General features: G+C 39.7%; 1 protein-coding gene across 1 annotated transcript; it reads left to right on the top strand.

Annotated features, from left to right (window-relative positions):
- The first annotated feature begins 4,179 nt into the window (after positions 1-4,179).
- Positions 4,180-26,000, top strand: rasa1a (RAS p21 protein activator (GTPase activating protein) 1a). The gene is made up of 25 exons (XM_026321303.1): positions 4,180-5,359; positions 14,953-15,105; positions 16,603-16,738; positions 17,636-17,706; positions 18,478-18,595; positions 18,873-18,904; positions 19,784-19,836; positions 19,931-20,081; positions 20,282-20,360; positions 20,790-20,913; positions 21,056-21,212; positions 21,381-21,468; positions 21,629-21,709; positions 22,205-22,362; positions 22,509-22,585; positions 22,710-22,882; positions 22,986-23,145; positions 23,395-23,537; positions 24,060-24,175; positions 24,293-24,379; positions 24,501-24,568; positions 24,642-24,730; positions 24,817-24,894; positions 25,159-25,293; positions 25,386-26,000. Exons 1-25 carry the CDS (start codon positions 4,824-4,826, stop codon positions 25,467-25,469), a joined length of 3,147 nt encoding a protein of 1,048 aa, XP_026177088.1. The 5' UTR covers positions 4,180-4,823; the 3' UTR covers positions 25,470-26,000.
- The last annotated feature ends 28 nt before the right edge of the window (positions 26,001-26,028 follow it).

Genomic DNA, 26,028 nt, shown 5'->3' with positions numbered 1-26,028 from the left:
GCAAGCAGTGAACTTCTACCACTGTCTAAAAAGTGTGACTGAAGGTGCCATGTGCTTTCTCCCCCCGCCCTCATCTCACCACCACTCTGTCCATACATGCATTCGAGTGGCAGCTGCAAATTCCCCCGCTTGCCCTCTGAAAAAAGAAAGTGAAAAACAGCTCTCTACACCACAGCGAAAGTAAGAGAGCTCTTCTCATCAAACCATGTAAGGCTGCCAACGGGTGTCAGGAAGAACCAAAACGAAAAGTACAGGAAAGCAGTTTTTAGCCTCTGTTGCAACAAACAAATAATTTGCTAGCACGCCATTGCCAGTGTTTATACATGAAGACAAAAAGTCTTTTTGAATTTTGTACTGCTTTGTTATTAAGTAGATGCATTATTCACATGCATGTGTGTAGACGCCACCACCCACATGACCTGTAGTTATTCTTCTAATAAAGCACCACAGTGTCCTCCCCATCTGGCTTCTTCAACTCCCTCTGGGAACTGAAGGAGGTGTAGAGCAGCAGACTGTGCCATAGCCTGCTCAGCACATTAGCAACTCACTGACACACAGAGGCCGGGTGAGCACATATTGAAGCAATGCCAGCAGGAGTCTCATCCGGCACCAATTAGGATATTACAAGACAAGTGGGCAGGCAGGGAAGCAAATGCAAAAATAGGCTGTACAAATAAACATAAATATGCAGCAGGCCTCATACCTTTGTCTCTTTCACTCTGTTTTACACCACAACACACAAGGAAATGTCACCTCATACCTATAGTACACACACACACACACCAGATCTGCTCAACAACAGAAGGAAGTGCCGTCTCTGCAGCATAATACCCATCATGTGTGATGTAAGAAATCAAGTCATGTGGATTGTTAGAATAATGAACAGACCAGATAAAATGCAATGGAAAAAAAAACTCAAAGATATTATATTTTGTACAAAACACATTCCTAAATATACCTTTTAATCAACACAGCCTTGTGTGGGTTCGCCTGCATAAATACATATAGTTTTGATGTACAGCAACTGATTTCTTTTGGCCTAATGTATCACCTAATGTGTCAGCAAATGCTACAGTAGCCTGCATCCTGGCATGATCTGACATATGGTTGAGGTTAATATTATTATTATTATTATTGTTGTTGTTGTTTCTTGTTTTTTTTTTCAGATGAATAGTTCAAGTCAGATCACAAAGCTCACTGGTAATTAAACTTTAAACATCTGGTTAACACTAGATATGGGATGGGAAGAGTTCATAAATCCACATGAAAGTATTTTTGGAAAACCAGGCCCCTGCTCCCGAGGACCCATGCTCACGCTATCCATCCATGTGTCACGCACTTCCTTTCTAAAATTTTTATGTTAATATGGTGAATTATTTACACACATCCTGATGTGTCGACAAGTGTCCTCTGACTGAGAAAGGATAGATAGCCTGTCATGCTCACTTACGTCTTCATATTTAACACTTCTATCTCAGAGCTTATATCTAATATGTGACTACAACATCCTATAACCACACAGCATGAAATAGGACTGACAAGTCATTTAAGACAGGGTTGGCACAGCAATTTGCCTAATTCACTTTAAAGACAAAGAAATATCTTACAATGACCATTTGCAACAGGTAATATGTTGAATGGCTCTTATTCCCACATTCCTAATAGCATGGGAGTTTATTTTATAAATTACACTGAATGGTATGATGTCAGTTCACAACATCACAAGTCAGTCAGTATAAGTCACTGTCCTCAGAGGCGTAGGAGAGAGGATACCTTTCTATGCACTGTCTTTGAGGGCAATCAAGTGTTATGATAACAGACTATGAATATGGATGAGAGCCTTCAGTCGACACACACTCAGTCTCCTGTGGCACTCAAATCAGTGCCCAGCCTCATATCTAACAACACATTATGGTGAAACAGAGCAGAACAGCCAGGCTGCCCTGCAATTTGCATTCACACACTCTTCATCCCCTCTGGAAATCTGATGGCACTGCACCCCCCACCACTACATAGACACAGACCAAATCACAGAGACACATTCCCACAGCAGTTGAATTCTTGAGTTTGGATAAGATTATTTAACCTCTCCAGGTACAAAATCTTCATGTTCTTATTCTGATAAACAGGTACACAGTCTGTGACTGAAGTAAATAATATGGTACATAGGGAGAATGGTTACTCCACCTCTCAGCAGGTATGAAACTGGCTCTCTCATAACGCCTGTCTTCCTTGGAAACGGCCATTAGCCACATCCTGTCTCCAACCTCATTACAGTAAGTCTGGGAATATCTACAGGATACAGTCAAAGTGCCATGCAGAGACAGAGGGTCCTCCAGATTGCACCATCATATAGAGCCAAATGAGGACTTGGGACCTCTGGACCATGGCCATATGGTGAATGCAGGGGTCATAACTTCTCGATGAAAAATGACCACTTACACGGTGGCCTCTGGCTTATAAGTATTCTTGTGACTAGTGGTGCATGTTTATTTGCATATTTACAGGTGAGTAATTGTGTGTTTCTCTTGAGTGACTCTTTGGGCTACAGGTTATGTCAGGTCATGGTTGACTGAGCTTCTGTGTCACACAAGTTAAAGGAAGCATGCACTTTACTGTAGAAGATCAGCTCTGTTAGTAACCTGCAGGAATGCAAGATGTGCTTCCTCTTGGGTGGCAGCATAATAATTTCACACGCTGTCCATCGCTGTTCGTGGTGTGTATCAGGAGCCATTCGTCATGCAACATGCATTTAGAAAAGAGAGGGTAAAAAAAAGGGGGGGGGGGGGGGGGGCACTAATATGCTGCCACTCACGTTAGATTATACTTCAAATCAACAAATCAGTTTGACAGAGGGGAGCTGACAGCAGATGTCATCCAGCTGTGCTTAAAATTTCTCATATATCTATCTAAGAAGACTCTAGAATCACAGTACAAAAACTTTAAATATTACAGAGAGATGGGGATCAAAATTTAAAAAAAAAAAAAAACCTAGCGAAAATAAACCTCCACTGAGCAATACGCAAAGTGAAAGGGACATCCAGTCATCCATTTTTTTTTTTTTTTTTTTTACAGTGACAGTTGCTCTAAGATGGATCAGTGTGGAAGTGAAATGGTGATGGCAGCTGCCCCAAGGCCATGACAGGGGATGGTAAGAAGAGAACAACAGTGGCCCACTGCTTTTGTTGCTCAACAAGTAAGCTCTATCAGGTCAAGGTTAGCCCCATGGCTGACTTACTGGAGCTTACAAATAAACCTTTCAGCCTGCAAATGACATATGAATGTTTAGAAGGGCATTTAAAGCTTACCTATTAGAATTGACATAAAATACCAACTTTAGTGGGCTCAAATGATCAAATTGTGCTGTAAAGGTTACAGCGTATATTAAGTGTAGTAATATGAACAAAATAATAAAATGTATGTCAAATATATCTCACATGTCCAGCAGACAATCCCTTAATATGTCTTATAACGTAATTGTGTGTTTATGTCTTCCAGCATATTTTTCAGGTGCAGTAAAATTAAATAAAACATAGGACCACATGTCCTTATTTTCTCTCATAAATACAGTAAACCCATTCAGACCTTAACACCCCAAGTACACTTTTACTGCATGTTAAGAAGCTACTCAGTATAGTGTCAGTCTCTCTAACAGTCTCTGACATCAAATGCTTAGCTAAAATAAAGATACTCCGTCATAAAGCCAGATATTTTTCAGCATGTGTAACAATTGTCATTTTCATACTTTAACAAGACCAGATATATATTTCGGATTTATCATCAGTATTCAGAAACAAAGAATGAATATTACCTAAACTGCCTGGTCAGGAACGAAATCATTGGAGTGGAACAAAACTAAGGGCATAAAAAATAGTACATTTAAAAATATATATATATGTATATATAAAATAAATAAATTTTCAGTGTAGGCCTACCCTAATAATTTCTCCAAGTCTTATTTTCTCTCCTATCCAAATACCCACGAGTCAATCTGTCAGTATGTTTATCTATTCTCTGAGTCCCTAAATAATTTCATGAAGCCGCATTTTGACCAGTTTAAATCTAGAATAACATCAATGGGGATCAGTGTAAATAGTCAGTGTACTGATAGAAGATATGACGGATTGAAGCGGTGGTGCTCTGTGTTCACTTGGCTGTGTCTGCTCTGCTGGAGAGGAGTGGGAGAGGGAGGGGAGAAAGAGCAGCGCAGCAGCGGGCAAACCACCAGCCCCGAAACCCTGAAATAAAGGCGAACTTAGCAAGGGAAAATATTTAGGTTTACTACATGGCCGTGTGCATGAAACAACACAGCGTCCGGACCATTTAGGCAACAGGACTGAGTCGGTTTTTTTTTTGGACTCGAAGCGGCTGGAAAGTCAGAAGGAGAGAAAACAACAACAGTGGGAAAAGACGGGGATTACACGCAACAGTGACAATAAAACCACACTCCCCGACAAGTGGTCTGCCTGGAGCCGAGGGTGAAGTCCGAACAAAAAAAAAACTGGAAATATTGGTAAAGTGATATTCTGCTTCAGACGTCTTAACTGTTGGTTTCTAGATAGCGTTTCTGGGTGAACTTTAAACTCAGGAAACAATGAAGCCATAGCAAGCAAGAACTCATCAAGTGTCTCGAAGCTGCTAGCCAAGCCGCTAGCGTTAGCCAAGTTAGCTCGTCGGCTAATGTTAGCTGGCTAGCTAAACGCGTTTTCTGAGAAACTTTCGGTGTTGTTTCCGCGAAGCACAAACACTGAAGGAGTATTGTAAGAACAGAGGGGAAGGGCAGGTTCCCTTCTGGGCTTCTCCCCTCTACGCATTTTTCTAATATGATGGCTGCGGAGGTCAGCAGCGAGGATACGGGCTCGGTCACGACAGGGACAGGGGTGGCAAGCGGAGGAGGCCCGGAGACGGCCCCTTTCCCCTACTATCCCAAGAACAGAGTGCGAGTCGCTGATTTGGGGCAAGGACCAACACCGATCCTACGCCATCATTCAAACACTTCACCGGACTCACTTTCCGACATGAGTATAATCTATCCCATGGCTGGTGGGGATTTGACCGGACCAGTGCTGTCCGCAACAGGGAGTGGCGGAGCAGGAGGTGGACATTCAGTTTTCCATGGAACAAGCTCAGGGACCGTGGGCGGCATGTGCTGCTCTCCTACTTCGGAGGATCCCAGCAGTCGGATTTCACCCACATCAACCGGACCGGATGGGCCCGGTGTCTTCCCCCCATTGCCACCACCTCCTCCTCCCCCTCCAAGCTGTATGGGACTCGGCAATACTATGGATGAAAGCGACATGCAGGATGGATACGAGGAAGAAGAGGTGATGTTCCCCCTTTCTGCACCTCCCACGAACCAGTAAGTATAGTACTAGTAAAAAAATCACATCCTGTTCATTAACACTCAGAAATGATAATTTCAAGCTTCCTGTGCCTTTTGTTGGGTTCACTTCCTTCCTGGTGTCATTGGTGTACCACTGAAGACTGAATTTGTGTTCATGCCTGCAGGTTCAAGAGTAACTTGGACTGTTATCATTAGATATGATTTGCATTTACTGCCTGCAATCATCGCTCCATGTGCTGTGGATTTTTAAAAAAAACAGTTGTGGCTGTAAAATAATCCCAAACAAAAATATCTACTGTGCATCTGTTCTACATTTGGAAAATTGTTGTGCTACTGGAAGAACACTCTCAGATTGAGCTGAATCAGTACCAGAATGTGCAATTTATAGATACAGCGGTCAAAAGAAAGTCAAATTGTTCTTGGACTGAGTTAATGAAGCTAACAGGACAGAAATGTCTTAGTTTCATTTATAACCAACAGACATGGACCATAAATTAAGTGGTTTGCTTAAGAGTTAGGATTTGACCACACTATTGCAAACTAATTGATGATATAATAATAGTTCACTTAAGCACATTGTATTCTACTAGAAAAGCTGTTGAAGCAGTGAAAATAAGGTATTGTCTCAATAAGTAAATCCTTAGTGAGTGTGAAGGTGACCAGCACTTACATCTGTCTGTGTGAAGTCAGGGCATGTTATCTAAGTAGAATTCAACTATATCTGTGCCCGGTCTTTTCAAAAACACTTGTATCATGCCTATATCATGGACTCTGGTCACAGTTCTTCGCAACTGTATAGACTGTAGCTTGAATCAAGGCACTGGAAACATAAGCAAAGACAGACATATTTACAAGGTAGAGTAATACTGCCTTATCAACTTCGTTAATACTGTGTATTCTCATTAATTAAATGGTGATAAAACATCTGCTTGTAAATCACTGCACAATCTTCTGTTAAGTATTTTGCTTTGTCATGCTACTGGGGAAATATAAATGATCTGGAAGAAAAATATGTTTCTGCTTTTCTGCACCTTTGAATATAGCCAGTATATGGTCATCTTACATAATGGGTGTTATGTGAAATGCATATGTTTTGTTAATGATTAAAATGAAACAGGTAAAATGGCAGAATTTTAGCCCGTCTTGATTGAAGCATGGAAAATGCACCCTTAGTATTGTATTATATTTAATTATAGCTCTTTTTATCAATTTGACATGCATATACACAAGCACATGACCAAACCCGTGTGCTGCTGTTGTAATAACCTAAATACGGCCCACCCATTTGTTACAGTCTCATTAGAGAACTGCTGAGCTTTGTCATTTCTGACCCTCATACTGTGAGATATGGATGTGACTGGGCTGGGTGTGTGGATTCAGATCTTATTTTAGGAGTCACCCTATATCTCCCTGTCGGATTACAGGGGAAGAAGTCCAGCATTTCACCAGTCTAGTCTGTACTGGTAGTGAACCATCCTAAATGAAACCAAGGTCAAATTCAAGTTTTTACTTTTGGTGCTACTGTGGAAGTAGGAGCTTTGCCAAGGAGCTCCTCATGGTTGGCACTCACATTCCGGTTTATCAGCTTACAGGGTCACCAGTGAACCAGTGGAACAGTTATCAGTTGTATCACTCATGCATGAATGGCATTGATTTTCTATGGTTTTTCTTGTTTCACAATGAGCAACTTGTAGCCATTAACACGTAGCCATTAACACATAACTTTACACACTGGTGAGAGTCAAAATGAATCAGCTCTCTTTGTGGCCTACCCTGAGATTCTCAACTGAGTTGTGCAAGGTACATGCACAATACAAGCTTTCCCACTGTATTTGGTTTGTGGTTTTAATGAATGGAAGAGGAAGCTGGACCACATTTCTTTAAAGGTTCTGGTTATTAGTAGCTTATATTTTTACTATAGGTGTTGATTCATAAAGAAATTACCTTTACATGCATTGAACTTGTTAAAAAAAATGCTTCTGTTCTTTGTATTCACAACTTAACATTTTGTCCAAGAGCGCACCCTGTCGGCTTTCTTTATTTAAAAAAAGCACAACGTTTTGTTGTTATTATGATGGTATACCACTAAAACTAGACCCTTTACAGATTTGAATGATATACATCTTTTATCTGTACGATCAGAATTGACGTAGTAATTTAAGTTTGTTTCGGCCTTATCAGAAAAAGATGCGTCAAAACGCGTCGGCGCGTTCGTCGACCCCAGAGGGTTAAAGGTTCTGGTTATTAGTAGCTTATATTTTTGCTATAGGTGTTGATTCATAAAGAAATTACCTTTACATGCATTGAACTTGTTAAAAAAAATGCTTCTGTTCTTTGTATTCACAACTTAACATTTTTATTCAGTAGTTCACTTGGGAAATTTTTTTTTTTTTAAAAAAAAAAGGTTGAGATAAAATACTGAATCTATAAACATCAGTGTCAGTGGATGCCTCTGTAAACGAGACAAGTTATAAGGTGCTGCTTCTACCTTTCAGTGACCCAATGACTGAATTAAGGTGACGGTTAGCCAGTTCTTCAGAAAGTTTCATTGATCCACTGTGATAGACAGCGCTATTATATGGACCCTCTGCAAGTTTACTGTGTCATCCAGTGGTACTCTCTTATACATGGTGTCTAATCTAATATACTAAGATTGAGGCAAAACGGTTGACAGTTATGGTCAGTTATGCTGCTGTTTTGACCTGAAGGCATTATAGTAAACCTAATGGCCACACTGTATAGCTTTAAATCAACTGATTGTGTCACACTATTTATGTGAACATCTGATATGTGTGTAATACATCTGACACATACATTTGTTTTTAGAGATTTTTTTCTTTTTACCTCTGCGCCTATAATAGCATATGCCATTGGCAAATCTACCATTGGCTGCATTTGCGTTACATTCACAGCTGACTACCCTGAAGGATTCTGATTCTTACTCTGCCCCCTCAGCTGTGTAGCTAGCTGTGTCTTCTGTAATTGTGCTCCAAGACTGATCTTGTATTCCTCTGAGTTATGTTAGCAGTCTGCAAAGTGCATGTTGGAAGAGTGATGGTGGAAAACTTCCACTCTGTTGGAAGTGATCCCGCTGTGTTGCACAGTGACTGTGAAAGCAGAACTTGGCACATTTGCAGAGTGTGGTAGAGTGAAATTGTTTGTGAGAGTGAGAGAGACAAACAGCAGTCACATTCATTCACACCTCTATACTCCAGTTTGTCATTCATAAACAATGGCTACAGCACTGTGATAGGAATTTCACACTGATGATAGCTTAACAAGAAGGCAAGAGCGTGGCCCTAACAGTAATGCCTTTATGAATCCCAGACGCAGTGTGGGAGCTTAAACAAACACAACGTTGGGAAATTAGACGTTGATTTTGAGTTTCCACGGAGATTGGAGAGGATTATAAGTCATAAAGGGTTTCCCTGAGGAGGTAGTGGTAGGAGGAAGGAGAAAAATGGGAAAGAAAAGTTGGAATTTAAGATCAGATGTTGTGTCAATTAGTTCACCAGATTAAGCAGTTGGCTGTGGAAAAATCTCTTAACTATAGAAATACGGTAAGTGAGCCGCACTACCTGTACACAGTTAAATTTCAAAATGGTGAAAGGCTCATGACATCTAGTTTAATTAAGTTGTTCCTGGATGGAAGCTGTTCCCACTAGTCAAAACATTACAGCACTTTTATAACAAGACAGAGTTTTATTAATGGAATTGGATCAGTTATTTCACAGTTTTGATGACTAGTGAACCCAGCAATTAGCCTAGGATTAAGCCTGTAAAACTCTTTTGTACATTAAATGCATTTACTTTAATAGTCGTAGGTAGAAAGCTATACAGGCTATTGCAACCTATTAAACTGTGTTTGCAGCTTGCCATACAACTTCCCTGTCAGTCTTACAAACATTATTTTAAAGCATGCACGTGCTTAGGGTTGGTTTAGTAGAACGCCGACTAAAATACCAGACCTACTCTTAGTAGTATGAGATACATGTTGTACATTGATAAGGCGAAGCCTATCGTTTCCATGCATTTTCAGTGTGTTACACAATGTCCTGTCATGCCCTTCCAATACCCACACTGCCCTGCCTTTTCTCTCCTGCATCCTGTTTTCAAGACTTCTGAGCCACTCATTGTGGCCTTAACAGGATCCTCAAACATTTCAGTGTTTGACAATACAGAGGATTTTGATTTGGAGGACTTTTCACATTAGTTAGGTGCACTCAATGATTGGTTGGGGAAGTCGCACATAAAGTGTTGCAGTGCATGGCTTACTGTAGTACTACAATCATGACCTCCTTCATAGCAAGAAAAAATAAAAGTTGATTCTTTTATCTGTGACATTTATTGCATTATTAAATGTACAGAGAGCAGCTATCCAATGTTAAGGTAATTTTTCACATTTCTATATTATTGAGATGAGCTGTCTCTCTTGAGGATGTTTCTATCAGTTATCCTGCATTGAGATAGAGTGGCTGTTCCACCTTGTATAAATCAGAAACCTAGGAGGAATATGTGTTGGTAGATAACAGTGAAACCTATTATCACTGATGTAATGATTTTATTTCAGGAAGGCTGATTCACAGCAGGAAAGCTGAGATGTCAGCTTTGGTCCCCGTGTGCCTTGCTGGGCTTTAAAATGATGATAGTTGGTTAGCATTCAGTCTGAGATAGGCAAAAGATGCACGGATGGGCCTTCATCATCTCTCCATCTGTATGGTTTAGATCTGCCCCTGTGTAATGACATCTTGACTGAAGTAACAAGTTGTGACAGTCCATTGTGTGTAAAGTGAAACAGAACCATTTCACAGCCGCTGTCACAATTTACATAATATTTTACATAATTTGCGTAGGTTGGTTGGTTAGTGCATGCACCTGCACAGTGTTTACAGTAAAAAGCTCTGGCATTTGTTCATTTACTAAAAGCTCTTGGTGTGAGGTCGAAATCAGACATTTTCTGGGCGAACAAGCTTCATGCCATTGTGTGTTTTGTGGTTGAAACCAGGCAAATTACTCTCTAGGCTCAAAGTCCTAAGGTTGTGTTTTTGTTTTCTACTAGCCTAACGCATATCTGTGTATTTGATTGCTCATGGGCAGCACATAATTGTGTATTCGTACTGTCCTCGGTGTGTGCAGAGATGCCACTCCCTACCCTTGCTGTGCCACTGCTTCAAAAACCAATAGGCAGCATGCTCATGATTCGTGGTTTTATGAGAGAGAAACACGGGAGAGTAAGGAAAAAGAGAAATCCAGTGGAAGATGAAGTGGAAGCAAAGACTGCAGGGCTACAGCCTGCCGGAGACTTTGATAGTTTAGCTTTTAGAATTCTTCAAAACAGGATAACAGAGTTGGACAGTTAATCCAGTTTTCTTCTAATTAGTTAGCAAGACTGAATGCATGTGGGGCATCTCCGGGTCGTCCTGCTCATCTTACTTCAATGGATGTTGCTTGTTGACCCTGGTGAAAAGAGATGACTGTATCAGGACGGCAGCAGGGTCACATCATCATGCCTTGTACAGATTTAGAGATGACTTTGCTCTGCTTTCCACGTTGGAGCTCACAGTTTCTGTCTGGCCAGCAACAATATCACTGGAGTGGGTACATCTTGTGAGACCACGGGACACGGGAGGGAGATGCAGCAGAGGGCGAACTCGGCGTAAGTAGGGCATAAAATCACCTTGCTTCCTCAACAATGGGATGGTAGAATTAGCTGACAATTCCAGCTCATCAACTGCATTTTGTTTTGGGAATACAGTTGTATTGTTTGTTAAAATCTTGTTTATTAAAATGAAAAAGTACTTTCCTTGATGTGAGATTTTCAGGCAATTCCTCATCTGACTTTTCTATCAGATTGTTACCAGGAATTCTCTGAGGTATCTTTTCATGTCGTTTGCTTGGATGGTATTAGTTCCAGTTTCGTCAGATATTAAAATCAGGGAAGTTCATATTGTCTGTCTAGAAACATGGTCAAGTGTGCATTGACTCTATTTAAAAATGGTGTTTAATTTGTGTGGAGAAAACATGTACTCAATACTCCCTACAGAAAGTTTGCAGCTCCACTGAGGTGCATTTCTAATGCATAGTAATGCAATGTTTCATTACTATTTGATGCTAATGGGGGCTGACAGTATGTCTGTGGACATGTTTGAGTACAGCTTCATCCATCATGAAAGATGCTGCAGAGAGAGAACTCGCAGAATATACCTAATGAGAGATAAACGGACTGTCCGGGAGCCGAGGTCCAACTCACTCAAGTCCCAGTAATGTGTGTCTGTCCTGTTAGTCTTATTGCCCCAAGAAACTTGGCTCCAGCACACAGAAACAAAATTCAACATATGGAAAAATTAAAGCACAAAGCGCACATTGCAAAATCTCTTCTTACCTGAAACTCAAGTTTAATTTAATAGAATAGATATTATACAACTGCTTTAGCGATCCATGCGATGTTATATAGTTGGGTTGTTGTAGTTGTGTATGTATACTATTTTGGTACATTGGGGTGACAGTTTGTTTCTTCTACGATCAGGCTATTGATGTTTTTGTCAGCCATTTTCTTTATCCATTTATAATTAATTGTCTATTCCTCCTCTGGGGCATATGCAACATGCTTATGCTTGTATGGCTGTCTTCAAGAATTGTCTAAAATATCCTACTCAAGTGCTGAGTGCACATTAATATTACAAACAATATGAGCAGTGCTATGGCTATTGCTATGTAGCCTCAAATTAATTTATATTAACAGGTTTATATTATTTAAATGAATTTCTGTAGGGTAACTGCTGTTGACCATTTATTTAAAACATCAATTACATGGTACATAAATGTATGATGTGCTCTCACATATTTTATTTCTGCAGTATCTACACAAATTAGCTTAGTTGTGTTCTTTATTAATGAAATAATTGTATTAAAAAAATACATAAATAGATATGTATTGACATTATTTTATTTTATGTTGTGCAAATTGTTTTCCAAATAGTAAGTAAAATTTCTTTTTAATACTTATTGTGTCCTGCAAATATTTATTTTGTCAAATGTGGTCATCTCCAGTTCCATTTGTGTGCAGTTCTCATAGAGTACTGTTCACCATTTATGCTTCCTGTGGTTTTGTACCACTTGTTGTTCCTTCCTAGTCAGAAGCTAAAAACAGTGAGAAAACCACAGTTGAGAGTTTTCAGTTAACATCACAGGCGTAAACTACAAACAGTATGTCACTGCTGTCTTGTCAGAGCTCTCATGATGCAAGATTTCTAAAGCATCCGGTCTTAAAATACAGTACACAGTCAATTATGCAGCTGTTCTTTCTGGTGCCTAAGGCCTGTGTTTTGTTAGCTTGCCCAAACTCACAAGGCTTGGGCATGTGAGATTTCGTCTGCCTGTTGTTCTTGACAGCATGACACAGTTAAACTATGCATATACGCTAACCCAGTAACTTGTCTGGTCACAGTAACAGCTGAAGAGAGGATTGCCTGTGGCTCTTGTCTTATGATGATGTGGGTCACCTGTGTGAAAGTGAGGTTCACAATGTCGGCTTTGGTGTGGTGAAGGATGACTCTGAGTGATTTGCTCACTCACCTCTGCAGTTTGAACCACACCATTGCTGTGGTGTAGTTCTGACTTGGTTAGTGTAGAAAGCACAGTTTATTATTAATTTCTAACAGTCTGTGTTAGTTGGCCTGTATTAGGTGCCCCCAGGAGAATTGTATGCAGAGAGTTTACAGTCAGTAGAGGAGAGCACCAGGACGTCACTTTGCTGCTTGCTGTTCATGTACTGACATGACAGGGCATTCCTCACGCTGATAGAACCGTATCCTAACACCACAGTTGTTGCTCGTGCTCATGGTCTGTTTGTCATAGCCCTCGTCCCATCTGGCTAATCCATTTAGATACCATTTCAACATGGGCACATTTATGTATTATTGAATTTTACAGCTCAGTCACAAAAGTTCAGGGAACTCGTTCTGAACGCAGTTCATTCTGACCTTTGTCCTGAAGGCCCAGACATCTACGAGTCGATGCTAAAGCCACTAATACAAATAATAGCTGTTTTGTCCCCTTGTTGTTTTAACTGAAATCACTGATTTAGTTGTGGGGTTGTAATTATTCCTTAACTCTCAATTTTTTTATTTTTATTTTTGTTTTAGACAAAGAAATTTCACACTTGTCTTGTAACTAGTAAGTCTTGCACTTGAACTTAATGCACTAAAGTTAACACACAGCTGTTACCCTTGGCATGTCTTAGACTGTGTGGAGTAAAGCTCTTTTTGTTTTATGGTAAATGACATATGTTGCTATCACCTGCAGGTCTAAACATCCCAGAATAGACCCGCTAATGCATTTCTTTGACATGTGCACCACAGCCTTACCCACAGCAACATCAGCAGGGTGTTGGACAGCATCATACACAACGTCAGGGAGTCAATCAGTTTGAATTAACATTTTGTTGCATTAAAATATTCTCCCTCTTTGAATCATAAAAGTTTTATATTTTATTAAAGTCAAAATAGTAGAATGATGGTTAAATTGAGCAGCTTAAAGCAGATGCTTTAGCTTGTATATAGAAACTGCAGTGCTTCCTGTACACAGGTTGTATTAGTAGCTGCTGCTGGTTATTGATGAACCACATGCCTGTTCCTTTGAAACTGTTTGGTCTGTTGGTTTTGGAGACTGCTGTCACTCGCTCCCAGAATTCATTATGTAAGCACCACAATGCTGATCGCCTGACCACATCTCACTTCCCATTTCATTCTATGCTGCTAGCTCTAGTTCATGCACAGCTAGGAACACAACAGTAAATGCATGCATGGTAGATGATTCACAGTCACAGTGAATCCAATAGTAAAAGTCATTGCATTGATTATAATAACGCACCTTTATAGGAGTATCTCCTACAGCTAATCACATGTTGTGTATGAATACCCACTCTGTTCTCTCTGTTCTGTTATCCCCTTATGATTTCCTGCTTCTTCCACAGCCTGCAGGTCTGCTTTGCCTCACTCGTGAACTGCTCTTGAATGCACTCCTAAATTCTCTTTTCCTCCAAAACCCCCCAAAGACCCTTCATGGACACTTAACTCACCCCTCTTCAACAAACCTTCTCCAGGTCACTTCATGATAGCAAACTTCATAATGCTTTCTCAAAAGTAGTCCCCTGCTCACCTAAACCAGATGGGAACCATTTAGGTGTTCTGTGAAGACTTAACTGCAACACCTCATTCATCTTCTCACCACTGGATGTTTTTCCAGGCAATGCTCACTGTTCTGAGATCCACCAGTGGCCTAAATTTGGAAAGGCATGTTAATTTTTTATCTCAGCTGGCAAGTCATGTCAAGTTCAGCCTCACCTGCTAAAATTTTAACCAGTGTTCTTAAGGCTTCTGTTTAATTCAGACAGCAGCACAACCTGCAAGAAGCTGAAAAATATGTTAACTCGGGAGCTTGTTCGATATGTTGTCACAAGTCTTGTATTAGTGGTTCTTTCAATATCAATTTGTTTGTCACAAAAAATTTCACCATATCATGGCAATGCATAGGATGCTATTTGTGGACATATATAGACAGACCATCCATCACTGTCCTCCTAATTATTTCCCTCATGTCTTTCTCAGGTGGTACCATGGCAAGCTAGACCGAACCATCGCTGAGGAGCGGCTGCGTCAGGCCCGGACCCCTGGCAGCTACCTCATCAGGGAGAGTGACCGCCGGCCCGGTTCCTTTGTCCTGTCTTTTCTTAGCATGACCAATGTGGTCAACCACTTCAGGTATGACAGAGTACTGTATGTACGAGCAGCAAAAGGATGAAACTAAGTGATAGATCCGGTCTGTATCTGCAACAAAAGCCTGTTTACATTCCTAAAGGAGAAGTAAGGTATCATCAATATGTTTTAAGTTGTTTGAATAGCAAACTATGTCAACTGTCCAATTAATATTTTCCATTGTTCCCATAATTTTACTGGGAAACCCAAATGGTCCCAAATTTCCATGAAATGGAGGGCTACCGAGGTCTCATTTGTGTTTCCCAAGAAGCTACATAGACTGTGGTAACACCCTACAACTGAGCTTTGTGGGTGGAATAATTTGAATAGTTTGGTGCGACCTAAGCTTTCACATCTGCTCTCTATAGAGCACTGTTATATGTGAAAATGATAATAAATAATATTACGAATCATATTATAGTGTGTCATCTCACAAAAAGCAGACAGCATGCCACCCCTAAGTACAAGATAAGGGCAGGGGAAGTACAGAGGTTATTCATTGCCTGCTAATCAAAAAGGCAGCCACACACTGCAGTGAACAGGCAACTGCAGAAATGAGCCAGTACTGAAGTGAGAATATTTAGGTTTGAAAAGTGGTTTCCTGTGGCCTGTTATGCTATTGCATACTGCATGTTATTTTTGTCATGGTCCTTAATACAGATAACAATGTGCTGTTGTTGAGAACTTTCAACTTTCATGCTTGGATACCTACTGAGATCCTTAACTCTGTGTGTATGTGCACATGTGTGTTTGTGTGACAGAAGATTTCTTTCATACAGTGTGTGTGGGTGGACCTGAAGTTAAAGAGAGAGGACCGAACACTTGTCTAGTAATAATACCCTGGTGGTGTTTCACAACTTTATAGTCAATAAAACAAGGCCGATTAGGCGATACAGTCTGTCCTCCCCCTCAACGGATATGTTATTTTCGCTATGAGGATACATTAACCCTGCAGCTCATACATTAAAGGTGAAGATATGCTCTTTCAATTCAAAGTCAAACAAAATATTCTTCTTAAAAAAAAACAAAACAAATAATAATATGCTTTTTTAAAGTGACTTAGTTGAACATTGGACAGGATAAAGTGAAAATATTTACTGGTACAAGAGATCAATAAATAGGCTCCTGAGACCAACACTTTTCATTGAGCACCCAGGTTTCGTAATTTCCTGCTGTGTGTTTAATACCATCTGAAAATGCTTAAGGACAGTAGGTGGACGTGTGATGTCATTATCAGCACATATCTAGTCCAGGCTCCTTTGCTGATTTTGGTCAAAACCTGCCGCCTCTTTTGTCAAGCTTTGATACTGATTGCACAATCTCATATTTCTCTTAAATGTTCTCTAGGCTCAAGCAGATCCCTGTGACCCTAAATAGGATCGATACAATAGAATAAGTGGGCACAGATAATGGATGGGTGGATGGATTTCTGGTTGCCTTTGCTGCATAGATATCATCCTGTCTCTAAAATTAACTACACTGACTTTTGTTGTCTCTCAACAGGATAATTGCCATGTGTGGGGACTATTACATTGGTGGGCGGCGGTTCTCTTCTCTATCAGACCTGATTGGTTACTACAGCTATGTGTCTTGCCTGTTAAAAGGAGAGAAACTTTTATCGCCTGTGGCGCCTCCAGAGGTGAGACTGGTAATTTAAGACAGTATGCTGTTTTAGAGGTCACTTCCACTGAATTTGAACGTTTGCAGCATTTCTTACATTTCTGCATTATTCTAAGCTTTTTGTTGCTTGTACGACATGACATTAATTTGTTTGGGTATTTTTAGTTTCGTAGTTGTTTTTAATAAATATTAACTATAATGTGAAATAGGCCTTGAATAAATATTTTGAGGTATGTTAATGGTGTCAGATTTTGTCTGACTTTGGGTAATTTTTCACTTTCAATTTAAGGACTATCCATAATGTAAGATGCATCTTGTTTTATTTTATCTACTTGGGATTTTCTTTTTTTAAAATACTTTTTTTTTATAGCCTGACTGTGACATTTAGATGCAACTTCTCAAAATGTGATAAGCAGCTTCTTGTTTTGAGTAATAGGTCACCCAGACTAAGTGAATTAGCAGTCCCTTATGCTGTTTGGCATTTAGTTGGAAATACGTTTTCTCAAGGATTTTTCTAAACTGAATTCAGATATTTTTAAATATGTCACAAGCATGCAAAACATGCCTCAAAAAATGGAAAGGTATGAAAAAATAAATATAATCTCCTGAAATGTTGTCTAGTACTTTAAGCTAATAAACTGATGGTTTAAAGCTGGGTGGGAAATTACATCTTCTTGGATTAACTTGATACCAGCCATGATTCCTTTATTTAGCCATTTTATGTCTTCCTTTTTACTCTTCTTCCTTTGCCTTTAGGCAGGATTCACAACTGTTCAAGGCAAAGTTAATGCTAATGATCTTTTTTGCTGAATTTGATATCTCCCAGAGCGAGTTACAGTAGAATACTTGATTTTGTGGCATAACTGCAGCATTTACCATAAATGTGGATTTATTTTTTGTTTGCATGTTTCCACAGCCTGTAGAAGACCGGAGGAGAGTCAGGGCCATACTTCCATACACCAAAGTGCCAGATACTGATGAGATCAGGTAAATGCGTGTGTTTTGATTGATGCAAAAAGTATTTTCTTGTCTTACACTTTGTATTATAACATTTTCATATCTAGCCTGTCACTTTCTTAAAACTACTCTCAAAATATATCCATAATCTTTGAGACAAGGACAAGCACTGATGCTTTCCTGATCTTAAAAATATAATATTTCACTGTAATGCTCCACAAGAGCAGCCTCACTTAGATTTTTTTTGGCATGTCACAGGTCTGCTCTTCCCTTGACAGCAGCCTGGAAAGCACATCATCTGACTTGTTAATGAAAAACAGTCTTGTTCCTGTCATTAAGTGGCAGTAGGCACACTTACTGAATACCGGATACTCCTGATTTCCTAAATCAAATAACATCTGTCTGAATTTAGCTTAAACACTGAGCCTGCCAGTAGACCACAGACTTAATTGATTAGCTAGAAAGACAGTATTTACCTGCTTCAAATGTTCTAATTCAGAGGAGACACCTGCTGGTAATGCTTCATTATTACACTCAACATTAAAGTAAATATACAACTGACAGTTCCTGCAGGTGAAAGTTAAATATCAGCTGATTTCAAATTTCCCTAAAATCCTCAAGATCACAGTGCCTTGACAGAGCAACAATGCGATAGAGATAGATAGAGATGATATTTCACCAATTTACTATATGTATAGCAGAGTTTACTATGTCTTTTACATGTCTTTAGTTTTGCCTTTTTCATACATTTTGCACAAAGTCACAGTGCTGTCACTTTCTCCTGACTCAATGAACATACAGCTTCCTAAAAGGGGACATGTTTATTGTTCACAATGAACTGGATGATGGCTGGATGTGGGTGACCAATGTTCGCACAGAGGAGCAGGGCCTTATCGTGGAGGATCTGGTGGAGGAGGTGGTAAGTACAGATTAAGATCTAGTCTTTCAGGTGGATCACATTTTTGGAATATGTGTATCAAAACAAAGAAAATGTATTAAAGAGGAATAAAATAATAGTGGCATCTGTACAGTAAATTCAGCATTATGTTCACTATAATAAATTATACCCAAGTGAAATCAGTGTAGTACTCAGAGTTGTGATTTAATTTAATAACAGGCTGTGTCCGTCACAAACACTGCAGTCATTGGTTCATTAATTTGTGTCTTGATATGTTTCTGTTTATTGTATTTTTCAGGGGCGGGAGGAGGACCCACATGAGGGAAAAATGTAAGCTGTATTACACCAAGCTCATTTTTCTTAGTGCACAATATCTGAATGCATTTTTATGCATGTGAACAATATCTTCAGATATATCTGAAGATATTGAAGATATTGTTCACATGCATAAAAATGCATTCAGATATTGTTAATGTTAATGTTAATGTTAAAATGTAAGCTGTATTACACCAAGCTCATTTTTCTTAGTGAACAATATCCCAGCCTGGTAGGATTTTCACTACAATGCACTATTACTAAGTTACTCAAGTCTATTTTGTGGAAGTGGTTGCTTTCTTTCTACATTTACAGAACATATAATGCTGTTTGTTGCCTCCATAAACACAACCTAATTTACTGCATAACATACAGTGGTGTGAAAAAGTGTTGGCCCCCTTCCTGATTTCTTATTTTGTACGTTTGTAACACTTTGTTTCAGATCATCAAACATTTAAATATTAGTCAAAGATAAGACAAGTAAACACATCATGCAGTTTCTAAATGAAGGTTTTTGTTATTAAGGGAAAACAAAATCTACAATCCAGTACTGCATAACCAACCATTATTATTGTCTCCTCACTTTCATCCTTCAGCATTGGCAAATCTTCATGTCTGACTGAATTAGAGACTATCTACTCTACCTGCCTATACACGTGTGAGCATGTCTATAGGCAGAGGATGGTCACATTTGAGCTCTTTTTTTTTTCTTTTAAGGCACATGACAGGGCACATCTGACAAAATTGGATACAGTAGTGTTTCATTTATATGGGTCATTCATTCAAGATTTCAGTGTGGAGAGGTGGTGGTGTTGCTGCACATTGAACATCAGTATTTAGTTGACTGATCTAATCCAGCTCTGCCTTCTTATGGTTTTGTTGGATCTCCAACAGCTGGTATCATGGGAAGATCACCAAGCAAGAGGCCTACAACCTGCTGATGACAGGTATCATTCTTCTTTGCCTTTCATTTTGCTAACGTTATCGTGGATTCAGAAGATTGAGAGATTTGTTTGTTTTTTCCTCCTACTTACTTCATAGTTGGCCAGGTGTGCAGCTTTCTAGTCCGGCCATCAGACAACACACCTGGGGACTACTCTCTCTTTTTTCGCACCAATGAAAACATCCAAAGGTTTAAAATCTCCCCCACCCCGAACAATCAATACATGATGGGAGGGAGGTACTACAACAGGTATTTACAGTAGTCTGTCCTTTATTCTTATACATCAGTCAATTGAAAAGGTGATCACATTATCAATCTGGCTACCTGTTAAATAAGGAACAAATATATGCCAATGTGCCTGCTTTCAGTGGTCCCAAACATTATTTTTGCAGTTGTAGCCACTGTGTTGCAGTTGCTGATGCATCTTGTTCTCTCTTTCTGTCTGGCAGTGTTGATGACATCATTGACCATTACAAGAAAGAACAAATTGTTGAGGGCTACAACCTGAAAGAGCCAGTTTCAGTGCAGGTAGTTAAAGTTGTATACTTGCATTATTGAACCTGTTTTTTGACTTAATGAGAAGACATTTGAAAGTGTGGGTGCAATGTGATTTGCATGCATTGCTCACATACCTTTAGCCAAGCAAGGTATTTAAATATAATTGTCATTCTTTATCTGTTTGGATAGAGAAAAACATTCTGAGTGCAAACCTCATTGAATTCTATAAGTCATTTATAACTCTCTCATTTATAATTTATAACATTTATATTTTGGGTAAAATATTTTATTATATATATATATATATATTTAAACCTTGTTCTATTTAATTGTTCTATTTAATTTCTTCAAAATCTAGACTTGAATGTTAAAGATGCAATGTTAGCTGGCAGTTTGCATCGATTTGATTTTGTCTGTAAAAGGTATGTGATGCTTGATATGTTTATGTATTTACTCAAGCACCAGGAACAAGTTCTTGCAGACACAGTGGATGGGAGAGAAATTTATAACACTATTCGACGGAAAACAAAAGACGCTTTCTATAAAAACATTGTCAAGAAAGGCTACCTCCTGTTCAACAAAGGTATATGTAACATCGGTCTTGTGCAGCATTTTTAATAGAGATCTCCAGTATCCTCTTGTAATAAAGGAATCTTGTCTTGTGGTTAAGTCAGACAGGTGTTATTATTTTAGCAAACCTTTCTCTTTCTCACTCTTACCTTCAGGCAAAGGCAAACAGTGGAAGAACCTTTATTTTATCCTAGAAGGTAACGACGCACAGCTCATCTACTTTCAGAGTGAGAAGAGAGCCACCAAGCCCAAAGGGCTGATCGACCTGAGTGTGTGCTCCGTGTATGGTGTGCATGACAGTCTGTTTGGCAGGTGAGATGTCAAAATATTGCTCCTAGTCTAATTTATTTATATTTTATATTATAGTACAGGAAGTGCTGTCATTCAGCTCTGAATACTCAACCCTACACACCACATGAATGAAAATCAGTTTTACGATGTTTTAAAATCTTCCAAATCTTATCTATTTTACTTTTTCAGGCCAAACTGTTTCCAGATTGTTGTCCAGCACTTTAGTGAGGAACAGTACATATTCTACTTTGCGGGAGAGGCTCCAGAGCAGGCTCAGGTAATAGAAACACATGCACATCTGTTTTGTCTAGATGTTGTTTCTTTTTTGTGTGTGTGTGTGTGTGTGTGTGTGTGTGTGTGGGTGTGGGTGTGTGTGTGTGTGTGTGTGTGTGTGTGTGTGTGTGTGTGTGTGTGGTGACCTTGTTCTGTTTTTGCAGGATTGGATGAAATGCCTTCAGACTTTCTGCAGTAACCTGAGGAAAACCACTCAGCCCACCTCCAACAAGAGACTTAGACAGGTACATATACTATCCGTCACTGCTTGCTGGTGTAGACAGAGTAAAGCAGTGCATGATCAAATTCAGTAAGCGAATATATTGGCATTTATGGTTAGCGAGTAACTGTAAAATCAAAATTTCAACTTAAGAATTATTAAAAATGGAGTCTCAAGTTTAATTGGCTACGTGCATTTAAAAAAAGAGACATTTTTTGTATTCTGGTTGGCTTAACACTGCTACTGTAAGAGTTGATCATGTTGCACTATTCCCACGCTCGACTTGAATTTTTGCTTTTGAGGAATTGCATAGTCAGTTACATAGACTTTGTTTTACTTTTTAAGACTTCTTTAAGTTCATACCTTTTACATGTGGCTCTTTAAACAAATGAGTAGCTATTAAGGTTTGTTATTTTAAAAAAATATAAGTGTTGTGTGTGTAAAAATGAGTGATCGGGTTAATACATACAATACCCTCTCTACATACATTGTGTGTGCTAAGTCCTTACTTTTCCCTCAGGTGAGCAGTCTGGTGCTGTATGTGGAGGAGGCCCACAAACTGCCAGTGAAGTATTTCACCAACCCCTTCTGCAACATCTACCTGAACAGCGTCCAGGTGGCTAAGACACACCCCAGAGAGGGTCAGAACCCCGTCTTCACAGAAGAGTTCATCTTTGAGTGAGTCTGTCACATATCTTCCCACTCTATTTGATTCTTTTTATATTCTCAGCAATTTTTAAAATTTGTCTTTTTTTTCTTTTTTTTAAATAAAAATTTCTCTGCTTGGTAACAGAATTATGAAATTATTTATCTGTTGTTTTCAGTGATTTGTCCAGTGAAATCAACAGATTTGAAATCAGCCTCAGCAACAAAACAAAAAAGAGCAAAGAAAGTGACATCTGTAAGTACATCTCAATATTTAAAAACAAATGTAAAGCTCTGAATTCACCTTGTTTCTTTGATTCATTTCATAACCACCCTTTTCTTCCTGCATTCGTCACCACCTCAATCGGTCTTCTTCTCAGTGTTCATGCGTTGCCAGTTGAACCGTCTGCAAAAGGGCCAGATGATTGATGAGTGGTTCCCTCTCAGCTCGCACGTGCCTCTGAAAGGTATTGAACCAGGTTCCTTACGAGTGCGTGCCCGCTACTCCATGGAGAAGATCATGCCTGAAGAGGAGTATAGCGAGTTCAAAGAGGTCTGATTTACCACAAAGTGGTTTTGATTGCAGTGTTTGTTAATTCTCTGCTTTGTTGTTCATGAGAAATGACAGTGATGCCACTGCTTTGTATCCTCTGCAGATGATACTGCAGAAAGAGTTCCATGTCATCTATGCTCTGGCCCATGTGTGTGGTCAGGACCGCACCTTACTGGCAAGCCTCCTCCTGCGGATCTTCAGACACGAGAAGGCTGAAGCCCCTCTACTCAGGACACTCAATGACAGAGAGATCAATATGGAAGGTAAGAAATATGCACACAAGACAACAAATACAGTTATGTCATTAATAGCAGAAATCATTATTGAATGAGTGGAAATCCTTTTTGAATGAATGGATTGGCATACACTTCACTCGTGTTTGCTTAATTCCTAAACTCAAGAACTACTCAACTGTTTTTCAGGGTTCAGCTTATTATTGAGGTTTGTTGAGAAATATCTAGTCAGGTGACTATAAATTTGTATAACTTTCTCTGCTCCTGCACTGTTGTCAGATGAGGCCACAACATTGTTCAGAGCAACCACACTGGCCAGCACACTGATGGAGCAGTACATGAAGGCCACAGCCACACCGTTTGTCCACCATGCTCTCAAAGACACCATCCTCAGAATCATGGAGAGCAAACAGTCGTGTGAGGTAAAGACCTATGAAGGGTTTCCCCACGCAGCATCACAACTCTCTAAGCTGTTTCTCCCAACACTCATCTGTGGTATAAGGTTAGCGACATGACAAGGATGCCATATGACTTACGTCACTTAACAAGAATACAAAAGCATGATGCAGCATCAACACAGCTGAGGTCTCCAGCCTGCTGTTTGAGCCTGTTTGTCACTATGAATAATTTAAAACCTACTGTTCTTACTGTTCATACACCCAATGACACAATTGTCTTATATATGTTGTTACACATGTTATCTTAACATCTCTTGTGTGATTAAAGTTAAACATAAATATCCCAAATGCATTTAGCAGTGACATTTACCATCCTTGCCCAGTATTTCCCAACATTTCACTTCATCTTTGCTGTTACTGCAGAATAAGATGAAGTGGTTCTTACCTCTGCTGAATTTTAATGAATTCATGATCATTTATTGTCCGCCCCCTGCCCTGCCCTCTCTGTCTCTTTGTCTCTCTCCACCCTTCCTTGTTTATTTCTAGTTGAACCCTTCCAAATTGGAAAAGAATGAGGATGTGAACCCGAACCTGGCTCATCTGCTCAACATCCTGTCTGAGCTGGTGGAGAAGATCTTTATGGCTGCTGAGATCCTACCACCGTAAGAACACACACAGATAGTATTGCCCTGTTTTGTGATTTGATCATTTTACCTAGTTTAAACCGGTCTAATAAATCCAATGGATCATTCACGGTCTCTCTATGATGACCCAACCAGGACATTGAGGTTCATCTATGGCTGTCTGCAGAAGTCTGTGCAGCAGAAGTGGCCCACTAACACCACCATGCGTACAAGAGTTGTCAGGTAAACAAAAATAGTCTATGTTGGACACTCTTCTGAGAGACTAAAAAAAAGCTGTCGTATCTTTTTGACCATTTTTACTGTTCATTAGTATTCAAACTTAATGTATCTGTTCTTCTTCCAGTGGGTTTGTCTTTCTGAGACTGATCTGCCCTGCCATCCTCAACCCCAGAATGTTCAACATCATTGATGGTGAGCTTTGATTCAGAAGCCCAAATAAAAACCTCTTTGCTGTATGGAAGTTACATTCCTTCTCTTCTTGCAGACCCCCCATCTTCAACAGCAGGCAGGACCCTCACACTGGTGGCCAAGTCTGTCCAGAACCTGGCCAACCTGGTTGAATTCGGTGCTAAGGTATAAACTGGTTGTATGCAGTGGAATTACTGTTCTTGTGGTGAAAAAGACTTTCTGAACATCACAGTGTTTCTATTCTCAAACAGGAACCCTACATGGAAGGTGTGAACCCTTTCATCAAAAACAACAAACATAGGATGATCATGTTTCTGGATGAGTTAGGGGTAAGTCATATTTGTTGTTTTCTGGTTGACAGAAAATTGCAGTTGTTTTAGTAACTGTTTTTTAATTTAATTTTTTTTTTTTTTTTTGCTGTTCTCTGTCATAAAAGTAATATCTTTGGTTTTTAAACGTTCAAGAAGAGTAAGTGATTTGTAGCTGTCGCCTTGGCTTTTGGGGGATTCTAATGGGAATATTAGAAATGATTTTCTTAAAAGAAAAACTAGTTTTGAAAAAAAAAAAAAAAACCCAAAACTTTGTGTTTGTAGAATGTCCCTGACCTCCCTGAAGCCACAGAGCACTTTAGGACAGACCTGTCCCGGGATCTGGCTGCACTGCACGAGGTCTGTGCCACGCACTCGGATGAGCTCCGGACACTGAGCAATGAGAGAGGAGCACAGCAGGTCAGAGAGTGATGACTGTCTCAGCTATGCGTGCATGGGAATGTTTCATGCCATCCTGAAGGTTTATCCTAATTCCTGTTTCTTCTCTGCAGCATGTGTTGAAAAAGCTGCTGGCCATCACAGAGCTCCTCCAGCAGAAGCAGGCTCAGTATGCCATGTCCAACAGCAACAGGTAGTACTGCTCTCCTCTCCTCCTACCCTCCCATCCTTCCGTCAAGTCTCCTCCATTGGAGTGCAGCACCGAGGAGACCTCGCATGCTCTAGCCTCATCACTATGGCAACCCCTCAACCACCACCCTCCATCATGTCCTCTTCTGATAGTCCTGTCCATCCCCACCCACCTGCCATCTTGTCCTGTTTTCCACAGCAGAGCTATGCAACAACAGCAGCTGAGTACAACAACCAATGTAGTACTTAAAAAAGGAAAAAGCAAAAAAAAAAAAAAAAATGCACCAGTGACTGACAGCTGTATGCACAGGAAGAATAATGTTCCCTCATAAACTGTGTTCATGATTCTGACTTGGGTACATTTCAGTCCCTTCATTATGAGGGCCAAATATTAAGGTATTTCATATATTAAAAGGTTTCTTTGTACCCATAACGTGTTTTGACAGCACAGGTTGCCAAAGTATACCCCAGCCCCCCTTCCTGCTCAATATGAGGAAACTGACATGAAGAACCTAGTTCTCTCTGGCCCCTTGTTAACTGGATTATGAGCAAAAATGCTTTTTATAC

The sequence above is a fragment of the Mastacembelus armatus genome, chromosome 9 (genome assembly GCF_900324485.2).
Source record: "Mastacembelus armatus chromosome 9, fMasArm1.2, whole genome shotgun sequence".
NCBI lineage: Eukaryota > Metazoa > Chordata > Actinopteri > Synbranchiformes > Mastacembelidae > Mastacembelus > Mastacembelus armatus.
This window is presented reverse-complemented; position numbering and strand designations above follow the sequence as displayed.